Below are 11733 nucleotides of genomic sequence, written 5' to 3'. Positions count from 1 at the left end.
TCGACGGGAGTTTTGGAGGCAGTTTGTTGTTTGCGTTTTGTTTCACGCTTTACTATTTTCTCAATTTTGTGTTGGTTTTTTTAATCTTAATCTTTACTAAAAATATTATGAGTACCCTAAGAATCTTGTACCCAGTCCTTTGGATATTTAAATTTCCATTCACCAGTAAAACTCATAAGTAATTGAAATCTGGGAATGAGATTGAATAGTAACACTCTTTTTACAGTTTTGAGCCGATTTAACCATCTCTCTCTCACATTGGAGGGCTCTATATCCGTATTATCTTGAATACCATTTTTGATGCCAACAAATATTAATCTTAATCTTAATGTTGGTATGGTTTCCAAGGGTTTTATTAACTTATTAGAGATTTTCTCAAAATCTGTAAATATGATAAGTGTGATTTAAGTTTTTTTTAAGAAGACTATGTAGCCATTGGATTATTGCTTATTGCACTTTTGAATTCTATTAACAGCAGTTTTAAAATAGTCTAGAGTTACATGGAATCAACTTGCTTGCCGGCACTTATTTTTTTGCACCCCTGACATACTGATTTATTTAATCAGTGATTTCTATATATAGCCAGTGCAGAATCTCTAGTTTTGAAGCCTCAGAAATTTTAGTGTTTCCAAAGTGTAAGAGCTTGGTTAAAGTTTTTAATCGTTGAAATCTTTGACAGATGCAGGTTTCAACAGCGGTACGTTTCACAAAAGCTTCAAAATAGACTAGACGTCCACATCAACTCTTGTGACTCCTAACTTTATATTTTCAAACATTACAAATAGTATTATGTCGTGTATGTCATTGTAATAATTCCACATGTGTTGACCATGATTTCACTTTTCGCTTGTCTATCAACATTCCCTTTTTAAATAAAAAGTTCTGTGTTTCTACTTACAAAGATTTTAATTTTTTGATCATCGTTGCAGAGTTTAAATATCTGTATGAGTTGTAAAAACAGCGAAAATAACGAGGAAGAAAATTATCAACCCAAGCATTTGTCTTGGAACTATTGAGGTAGAAGATTGAATAAATCTTATCGGAAGGAAGAGATCTTGAGAAAGGAATAATACGAGATGCCGATTTTCCGTTGGGGATCAAAATCATCCGCATCTGTGTTACCAAGACGACAAGATGATAGTCGAAGTCCCGCTGATCAATCTGCATTAGCTGATCGAGCTGTCGGAGCATTATCAGGTAAGATCAAATATTCAAATATATTTCTTACCGTCGTTGCACGTTGGCTATTTGAGATGATGTTTTTACAAAGGGGCAACCTCGTGTCCAGTCCTTTAGTTTACTTTTTATGATTCTGAAAAGTGTGTAATCACGTCCATCAGTAAAATCAATAAAGGTGCAATAAACGATATTCAAATGCAACTGTGAAACGATTGTTCAGACATAGAGTAAACAAAGTTGTTTCAAAGAAAGGCTCAGCTACCTTAGTGAAATATCCAAAGTCAAATAACTTGATGGATCTTTTTTCAGTTCACTTTACACACTAAGAATTTGTCTCTTTTTGTTCCAACTGACACGAAAAAAAATTATTTTCATGATATCAATGGATTGGTTCGTTTAGTTTTTGAATGGTATACGGTCTTCTTGCTAACTTACTAACTTTGCTCGGGAGTTTCTAAACGTCGACCAGAAATGACGACCACGACCGGCGACCACGACCAGCGACCAGATAAATTTTGGTTATCGAGTTTTTTCTTTTTCTCCAACGTATAGTGTCTCTCCTAATCATTTGAATATATTGAAGAGTAAGCTCACCCGCCCCTGTCTCATCTAATTAAAGCCACGTGCCAAATACGTAAGACAACCATTTCGACGCTCTTGGAGCTTGATTATGGTGTCAATTTCTATCCTTTTGTATTATCAGCATGACAATAATTAGTGGCACAAAACTTTTTGAAAATGGTTTGAGAAGCTTTGTATTTCATCATCAGATTGTTATTTCTGTCAAAATTAGTCATTTTGTCAGCATAAAGACGATAGCATAATTGATTATATTCACATATCTCTAAAACTGGCCTTCCCAATTTTTTCCTACTAACAAGTTCTATCCATTCATACTAAAGGCATCTCATTCGGCATAATTGAAATATTTGGTTTAACAAAGCTTACAAGCATCATACTTAATGACCCTGTCAATATTTTTGTCAAATAGTGTCACTTTGTCAAGAAAATGACTTGTTACTTCAAAAGGTCACTTTTTAGTATTCTGAGGATGGACTTGATTTAAACATTCTCTACGGTGGAGAGAGCAGATAAACTCGATAATCCCAATTTATTTGGTCGCCGGTCGTGGTCGCTGGTCGTGGTCGCCATTTCTGGTCGATGTTTAAAAACTCCCACTTTGCTCTGATGATTTAGTAAAGTTTATGTGAAACCGAAACCGAAAGTGAAAAGTTTTTTTCTTGGAAAATATCGAAAGCGCGGGAAAACGCCATTTTGAAAACGCGGGAAAAAAAATTTTGACGAATTTTTTTCCAACATGGCGGCAACAAATTGTGGTTTTCGAAGAATTTTCTGTAAATCAAAATTTAAATTAATACTGCTAGCTTATTACTTGGTTGTTTGCTAAGATAAAGCTGCACAGATTCCTCTTCAATATAAATGGCTTTTAATCTTAATGTTGGAATCGAGGTCAGTTTGTTAATCTTTATTTTCTATTTTCAGTTGTAAAAAGCTCTTAACTTTGTGAGAATAAATGAAAGGGCTTTCCTTAATAAGCTTTACACTTTTCAGGCTGTACTTCTATTGTTCGCCTAACTTTTATAGACATTTCAGTGGCTAGTTTGTTTTAGAATATGTTTCTGCAAAGAACTAAAGTATGGAATGAACATTGGGGACATAGAGTGAAAATGACATTATGAACGTCTTCTCGAGAAATTACTTACAAAACACACACACTACAATAAACTGGTTTTTTGTTTGTAGTTTTGTCTATGCAGTATATTTTGAACAATAATATTTCAGTCAATAAATTTTAAAATCAGTGATGGATGATGGTGACATAACACCTGAAAAACTTTATAGATTTAGGGTAGATGATTTAAAAGGTAATCTTCCTTTGTTTGACAACGTCAGTGATATCAGATATAAATATCTCAAAAAGATAGAATTTGGTTAAATCATCTAAAACTTAAAGCTTCATAGCATCATTTGATAGGATAATTCTTAAAGCCATGTTTTCTACCTTATTTCTGTCAGAAATATTTTAAAGGATTATTTTCTTGTGACGGCTCCTTAAATGATATCAATTTGCAGGCGGTGGTTCTTGCCAAATTTATTGTTTTTATTTCCATCCAAAGTATTTATTATTAACGTGGAAACAAACTATATTATTACACCAAATCAATTGTTAAAAAATTTAAAAAAAGTGCAAGATTTTTTAATGAGTTTATTTAAAATTTCTTTGAAATTTCTTTTTTCTTCAGATGAGAGGGACTACATCCAGCAAAAGGTTTTTACAAAATGGTGTAATATTCACTTGTCCAAGGTAAAGGTTTATTTTCCAATGTTTTGTGATTATAAAGTGCATCTTTAAAAGCATGATTGGCATTTGTTTGGTTAAGTTTGATTTAACACTGATCTGTATATTAAATCTCAAAGTTACATGGACCACATTGACAACTTACTTGAGTTTGAGTATAATGAAATTTAGGAACGTGGAAAGTTATATGAGAGTTTTTAAGCTGAATTGGAGTTAAAATAGATTTGCTTTTAAATTGATTTCCTCAGGTTGGAAAAGAGATAGATGACATTTTGGAAGACTTTAGGGATGGGAAGAAGCTTCTTATATTGTTGGAACTTCTGAGTAATGAAAAGCTGGTATGTACTTTCATGTTACTGCAATTTTTATATTTTTAATTATTAATTTTACATGTAATGTCAATTCAATTACTTTTATGCCAGTTGTTTTAGAAAAAGTGTTTGATTTATAATCTTACGTATCAGGAAACAATTGTATCATGTTAAACTTTCTGTTTTATTCCTCATTTTCAGAGATACCAAAAAGGAAAAACCAGGTTTCATTGCTTGCAGAACCTCAACAGTGCTCTTGATTTCTTGAGAAAGAAGGAGGTAAGAGTTTTCTCTACAAAATTACTTGGTTTGAGTGTTGCATTTAAGAAGGTTTTTTAGAAAACTTTGATATAGTAATGCATGCATGGATGATGATGCGCAGTACGTTGAACAATTATTTTGATAGTCTCTGGTTTGATTTTATGCTATCATTTTGTCAGAAGGAATCTGAAATGAAAATAGCTACTGTACCTATAGTGATTAAGAAGAAATTTAAAAGTATAATTTAGCGGGGGGAGGGACTATTATATCTATGTTAGTGGTGTTATGTAGTTTATGTTCGTTAGTGCACTTATGATCTTTTCAAGTAAAGAAAAAAAAACTTGCATAATTTTAGGCTACTGTACTGACCTCATATTCTTTACATTTATTACTTTTTCTTTCAAGATCAAAATTGTAAACATCAGAAGCGAAGAAATATTGGATGGAAATACAAAGCTAACACTTGGTTTGATCTGGATCATCATTTTGAATTTCCAGGTATGACAAATTGATTTACTATTTTTAATGATTATTTAGTACATAATCTTCTTTTGTTAATCTTGACTTTTGGTTATATCTTTGGGCTACATTTTTTTATTCATCTTCTTGAAAGACGCTTTTACCCCAATTTAAGTTGTGAAAACTCTGAGACTGAAAGAGTTATGTTACGCCAGATTTAGACTTTGGCTGTTGGTTCCATAGCTAAAGATGGAAATTTCGAACAACAGTACGTAATATAATTTTGCAACCTTGTGTTTAGATTTCCAATGTAGACATAAGTTATGATGATGAAACTATTTCTCCAAAAACTGCTTTACTTCACTGGTGTCAATCATATGTTGATGGGTAAGTTTTTCAATCCGAAGTTAATATTTTAATTCTAATATTTGTATAATTGTATAATTTGTTTAGTTGTATATGATTTTAAAGCAACAATTTTAAAATTCAAGGTTGTTTTTATCGTAGAGTATAAAATGTTTAGTACTGATTTCAATATTCATTTTCAGGTACCCAAATGTAAAAGTGACAAATTTCACAACAAGTTGGACAGATGGTTATGCCTTTAATGCAATCCTTCACAGATACAGGTTAGTTTTTCTTTTCTGAATTTTAAATTGGTTCAGCAATGTAATCTCATTGTAATAAGTGTCCTTTTACCTATATAAGTTATTTTCTTTTCAAAATAATTTCCAATAACATTATCAATTTTCTTTTCCTTTCCAGGCCCGATCTGATTGATTTTGCTAATTTAGAGGAAAATGCACCTGTTCAAAGAGTTGAAAGTGCTTTCAATGTTGCAGAAAAACATTTTGGTGTACAGCAGCTCCTTGATGCTGAAGGTAATATACTTCTTCTAAGATTTCCACTTAGAATTACCTTAGGGAAGGAATTGTAAGACTTCAAGTTTCTTTCATTTTTTTTTCAATTTCAGATGTTGTCAAAAACCCAGACGAGAAGTCTATAATTACATACATATCATTCATCAATAAAGTTTTACCAACAAAGGCTCCAACTTTACTCTTAAAACAGAGTGAGGTATGTACCAAGTTATTCTTCTGAATAGTATTTGAATATGCCAATTATTTTATTTTTTCATTTTCAAATACGTTTGCTTCTTGGACATACACAATTGAAATTCTGAAAGAATGCTAGCAAATACCAAACTTTGAAGAATCCTTATTGTACCATATAGGCCAACACTCTATCATGATTTGGAATTTCATTAATGTAAAGTTACTTTTCAATTTATTTCAGTTATTTGACAAACAAACGAAGACATATCATAAAAACATTCAAGTATTCATCAAATGGGTTAAAACAACAATCGTGATTCTGGACAAAAGAGACTTTCCTGAGGAACTTGCAAAGTTACAGGTTAGTGGATGCTCTCCATTTCTCATGCTTTGTATTTTTAGATTCATTGATATTTGATACATCAATGTAATCTTTTGACAGAATTTTGCAGGTTAAAACTAACAGCAAAGACAATACTAATATTTTTATTTCCTCATTAAAGGATATCAACAGTCAACTGATGTTTATGATCACAGATACCATTCCAGATAGGGAGGCTCAGAAAAGAAGCATCCTGACTAGTTATAATGATCTCAAGGTAGGCCAGCCTTGCCATTTCATTATACTCAACTATTACAACAGATACATTGGCCTTTTTACCAGATCTTACCCTAATTTTCTTCTCTTTCCTTATAAAATTTTCCTTATTAAATGAACCAAATTGAAAAGTTAGTCTCCTGCTTGGCTCACAAGTTTTAAGAAGGATTTGTAGAACCTAGACAAATTTAAAAGCTGTACCTCAATTAGTAAACCATCATTTTGAACACTAACTTTAAATATTTTGTAGCTTATGGAGAATCCAAAGAAACAGGCTGTGGAATCTCCAAACGAGGCTGCCAAAGAGAATCTGGATAATGTAAGTGTGTGTTGAGAATGTTCAGAAGTAGAAAATTAAGTTTGTGATTCTGTCCATTCTGTATTATGAATCAAGTTTTATATAAAGAATCAAAACTTGAGGATGCATTACCCATGTTAAAACTTGAATGTTTACCTAATTCAACTTTTCCCTTATAGCTATGGAACACATTGCTGTCTTCTGTACAAAAAAGGAAAATCGATTTGAAGATGAAGATTGACTCGTAAGTTTTTTTTCGTTCTTCAATAAAGAATTAATAACATTGTTTATTCAGAATAATGAATTTGTGGTTGACTAATATTAAGCTTATGTTACATGTGTAGAAATAAAGCATAATGCTCTGACGTTAATTAAGAGCATGCCATGAAACAAGATTAATATGGCAACCCCCTCCCATCTTTTTAAAAGGTTGGAGTGAGTTTTATTAAAAATGGCATCTAATTTCAATGGGAGTAGAAATTAATCGATTTAAAAGAAGGTTACATTTTATTAGTATGGCTATCAAATTACCAATTTTTACAATTTCGAGTAATGTAGATAAAAGTGAGAAATCTAGACTACGAGACCAAAAAAATCAAAATTAATATTATTTATAATCCGCCATATCGATTCAAAAACCTTCAACAGTATAACAGTAATGTATATATCTTAGCACCTCTGAAGTGCTTTCCCTAAATGGAATATAATGGGAAGCCATTTGATATCTTGCTAAGACCTCAGAAATTATCTTTATTGTCGAGTTCCTTGTTGGTTGTCCTTTTGAGGTTACTTGGTATTATATTTAAAGAAGTTTTAATGATAAATTGATTATTCAATGTAACAGCAGAAAGCAATCGAATGTTAGTTTTCAAAATAATGGCTTTAGATTTTTATTTTTATAAGAAGAAACATTGTTTTAATTCGATGGTGGTGTTTGACCAGCTCTCGTCTTCAACAGACGAAGAAAGAACAATAGAGGGGGTCTCACATTAAACACGTGTTATGCCCTTGTTATGACTGTAAACTTTTAAAAGGGGCAAAAAAGTTGAAGATGAAATAAATGAGAGAAAAAGAAAAGAGGAAAGAGTTATAAAATAAGAAGATAATAATTTTAGAGAGAGATAAAAATATGAAATTACAAGAAACATTTTCATTGATGATGTAAAGAAGAAAATTTTTTAAAATATTAAAAATTTTCTTGAAGAAAAACAATAGCGATTTTTAGGGGATGATGTAGATACTATATTGGAATGAAACGAATTAATCAAGAGAAAAATTTGATTGAAGCAGGGGTAACTGCTGTGTTTTGTGTAGCCTCGAACGAATTAAGGACAAATTTTGATACATTGAGATTTTACTTGACATCATGAATTTTAAGTATTTGGAGTACAACTTTTATTGTTGCTAAAAATTGAGTTTTGGTGTAATGCAGCCTTGCTATAATATAACACTTCGAGAATGGTCACCTGCTATAGAGATCTCCTTAAGACATATTGGGTAAAGATATTATCGACTTTCCAATATTTGATAATTATTTCAAGCATAATAATTTTATAGTGAGCATCTACCACTTTAACGGGGGAGAGATTTCTTAATTTGAGTGATTGCACTTTTGATTGCACTTGAAACTATATTTATTGCACTTACAATGCATATGGATGTCTATGGTTTTATGTTTTTCTTTGCAAAATGATTATTAAGATTCTTCACCCTCATTTAAAGAAGAAAATATTTATGGATTTATTGTTTGTCAGTCCTTGAATCTCTGTTCTTTATTGTCAACGAATGATCTTTTTATGTTTTTAGTGCCAAACATCTTCACCACCTGGCTGAGAAATTCAACACTGATGTAAGTTGGTCATTCTTTGTGTAAATTAACTACAAATAGTATCATACAACTTTTCCAACGGTACAAAATTCTATCAGGGCTAATTATCCTTCGTCAACGGTGTAGTGTAGTGTTAGAGAAATCTAAGAGCTAGCAAAACCTATAAGAGAAAGAAAAACAACGACTTTAAGCATTGATTGTTTAGCTATTTCATAAGGTTTTCTGCTTGAAATCTGCCGCTTTGGGACTCGTTGGACTCAAATCCAACTGGAGGTGGGAGGGTATTGATTATTTTGTATATTTGTTATTTGAAGCAAACGTTGAACCTACTAATTGAATTACTCTTACATACTTATTTAAGGCTTCAATGCTGGAAAGTTCTTTCGAAGATGTTGAAAAAGAAATCGACACTGTAAGTTTTTCGTGATTAGTCAATACTTCAATTTTAGTACATGTTTTTTTTCACCGAGACCTGAATTTGTCCAAAAAATAAGCATATTAGAAGCATATTACTGAGCTTGCTTTTGAGGTGTGTAAGTGAAAATTTTTTTCTAATAGATGGAAAAGAAGTCGTTGTAATGCCATTGTCGTTTGTTTGTGTCTAAAAAAGTAGTTGTTGTGTATCATTACTTATTTCCCTATCCTCATGTATAGCAACGACAGGTTTTGGAAAAATTGGAGAATCGAATTTTTCGGAAAAATAAGCATATGATAAACATACTTCGAGCCTGAGTCTAAAATATCTCTAAGCATAACTGAGCTTGTTTCCCAAAAAACATACGCTTATAAAAAAAACATGTAAATCGTTACCTCCACACTTTGTTCAATATGATCTTAGCATTCTAAAGCCTTTTTTTTTTTGCAGATCGAAGAAAATCTACCTCATGTGGCACAGGCAGTTTCAGCACAAAAACTGGATCAAATCGGAAAAGCCCTCTTGGTACGTATACCAATTATTCAATATGTTTGTTCAGTATCGAGCTTTCATCCAATCATAAAATTCTTTTAGAGAGATTCCAATACATATGTCGATTCTATCTACTGTCTTGTACTTTTAGATGTTCCGATTAAGCATCAAGTCAATGTCAACATCAATCGATCTCTTGCAACAAGGAAATTTCGATGGAAATGAACAGATGACCGAAAGGTAACTTCACACAAATGGATTTTATTCCTCTGTTTTTCTATAGGAATCTTTGGCGTTGAAACGCATTAAAGCTGAGATGATTTATAGTTTTAGCTTTGATATAAGTCGAGATTTGTATTATTAATTGGCCAGGATCCCGGCCGAGCTTACTTATGGTTTCGAAAGTCGAACGGACTAACTAATGTTTTTTTCGAATCTTTCTAATGCAGATCTAATTTATTGAGCTGTTTGCAATTTTTAATAGATTAAAGTTGATCGTTTTCCGATGGGAAGCACTTAAAGATCGCATCAATTCCATCATCATTAACATCTCTGGTAAACCTGTCATCACTGTCAGCGTTTTGATCGAAGAAGACATCGTTTCTCCGTTACGTCTTCACGTCAAGCCGTCATCCGTACCAGCATCGCCGACAGAGAGTGAATCACCTCTCTCACCTACACCGGAGTCTGCATCGTTAGACGATATGGTCGTTGATGATGAGTCCGAAACGATTGAAGATTCTCCAATGCCTGAAGGCGCAGCTGCCGTGGCTGAATCGCCAAAAGAAGGAAAAGAAAAACGCAAGAGAGGCTCTATCATGTCTAGATTCAGTTTCAAAAGATCCAAACGCGAGACAGGATCACCAAAACCGTCTTCGCCGAAGAAGAAATCAAAGAAAGGCTCATTTTCATGGACCTCTCAAAATGTGGATGGTACTCTACAACAGATGCGGTTGACCTCACATTGGGTCAAATTCAAGCTGGTAAGAAATAATTTAATTAATAAGAATGTTGAAGAATATGTTAAGTCGATCCAAGAGGAGCCTTATAAGAATTTTTCTCTCCAAAGCGTTTTGATTTCTTGAAGAATAGATACTTGGTCCTGGATCATACTCACCGCGTCCGTCTATGGCAGTGTTTTTTAATGGATGATCTAATGTTAGAATGGGTCATAGCTTAGCCCAATGTAGTTTATCAACCACTAAAACAAATTTATGTTTTCATTCTAGGACGCATTACTGAACGATCAATTTGGTAAAGATTTGGTCAGCAATGAAAACCTTTTAAAAGAAAACGAAGAATTGTTATCAGAGATTGAAAACCATCAAGTTGATATCGATAAATATGATGAATTGAAAGGTGTCCCACCAGAAGTCGAAGAACAAAGAACACTTCTTAAAGTATCTTTCAACGATTTAAGGGTAAGCTTTTAAACTGTTGTTAAGTTTACTGTTCTAATTTTTTCCAATTTTACGAGCAATATTGCTCCAGCCAAAAATCAATTTTTCTTTCTTTCAATTCATTATCATTTTCACTTCTTTTCACCGCCGATTTTCGTACACATTCAAATGGGACTATCGGGTTGGATGCCAGACATACAGACATGGGTAGTACTGTTGCTTTCCAGAAATGGCTCAAGTAAATTCTTCTACACTTTTTTGTCCTTACAGTCTAAAACTAATGTTCGACAAGAGAACTTGATCAGTGTGGTCGAATGGTTACGACTGGCTACTCAACAATTAGTCAAAATGAACCAATTAGAAGACGTCGAATTGTCACGTGATTGGAGCAACCGTAATGCGGAATTCGAAACACTACAAGACGTTTTTAAAGTAGGTCATTGTTGTTCTAACTCTAATAAAAGGCTTTAGAACTCATTTAACATGTTTAGGTCATTGTTGTCCTGATCCTGTTCTACTCCACTTTCTCATAAGGTGTCTTGATACAAAACAAACTGCAATATCCAATTAGTTGATTTTGGTCTTGCTTGTGATTATATGAAAAAACTAGCTTCATACATCTGATGATCGTCTCTGGCGTGAAACAGCCTGTAATATTTTGATTTTTCTTTTTAAGAAAAATAAATTTTGAATTTAGCCTTGGTATAGAGCACTTTGTCACCACAAATTACTGATGTTGTTGATGAAACAACTAGCTAAATTTATGAAAAACGTTTACTAACTTGCTAATGTGTTTCCTGACTTCCAAATCTTTTCTGAACCTCTTTTCTTTAGTCAATGGAGCCAATTCGCGAAGAACGAGAATCGAAAGTCAATCATATTTGTAAAGAAGGAGATCGACTTTTGATTGTCTCCCACCCTGCATCTAAGACTATCAAGGTATGTCGATATGAATAATGTGTCTCTGCAAAGAAAGTATTTTGCACCCCCTACTAAGTTCTTTTCGTCCCAAAAAGTGAGATTTTTTCCTCTGAAACGTGATATCAGCGTTCTTTCAACGTTATTTAATGTTAGGGACGTTATGAACGTCGCTTTGAGTTTTTGTCAAGGCACTATC

At 32.8% G+C, this 11733-nt stretch overlaps 1 protein-coding gene across 1 annotated transcript in view; it reads left to right on the top strand.

Moving 5' to 3' along the window:
- The first annotated feature begins 927 nt into the window (after positions 1-927).
- The window catches only part of LOC136803963 (plectin-like), a 61902-nt gene continuing 51096 nt past the window's right edge, over positions 928-11733 (top strand). Inside the window, exons 1-21 of the mRNA XM_067060693.1 lie at positions 928-1197; positions 3444-3505; positions 3748-3837; positions 4012-4089; positions 4477-4569; positions 4832-4917; positions 5079-5159; positions 5296-5411; positions 5504-5607; positions 5827-5946; positions 6089-6184; positions 6434-6502; positions 6661-6725; positions 8288-8330; positions 8671-8721; positions 9175-9249; positions 9368-9456; positions 9701-10199; positions 10446-10637; positions 10887-11048; positions 11451-11555. Coding sequence (XP_066916794.1) covers positions 1077-1197; positions 3444-3505; positions 3748-3837; positions 4012-4089; positions 4477-4569; positions 4832-4917; positions 5079-5159; positions 5296-5411; positions 5504-5607; positions 5827-5946; positions 6089-6184; positions 6434-6502; positions 6661-6725; positions 8288-8330; positions 8671-8721; positions 9175-9249; positions 9368-9456; positions 9701-10199; positions 10446-10637; positions 10887-11048; positions 11451-11555 — 2397 coding nt within the window. The 5' untranslated portion in view covers positions 928-1076. The remainder of the gene's footprint in view (positions 1198-3443; positions 3506-3747; positions 3838-4011; positions 4090-4476; positions 4570-4831; positions 4918-5078; positions 5160-5295; positions 5412-5503; positions 5608-5826; positions 5947-6088; positions 6185-6433; positions 6503-6660; positions 6726-8287; positions 8331-8670; positions 8722-9174; positions 9250-9367; positions 9457-9700; positions 10200-10445; positions 10638-10886; positions 11049-11450; positions 11556-11733) is intronic.

The sequence above is a fragment of the Clytia hemisphaerica genome, unplaced genomic scaffold (genome assembly GCF_902728285.1).
Source record: "Clytia hemisphaerica strain Z4C2 unplaced genomic scaffold, Clytia hemisphaerica genome assembly, whole genome shotgun sequence".
NCBI lineage: Eukaryota > Metazoa > Cnidaria > Hydrozoa > Leptothecata > Clytiidae > Clytia > Clytia hemisphaerica.
Note: the sequence above shows the minus strand (reverse complement) of the source record. Positions and strands in the feature narration are given on the sequence as shown.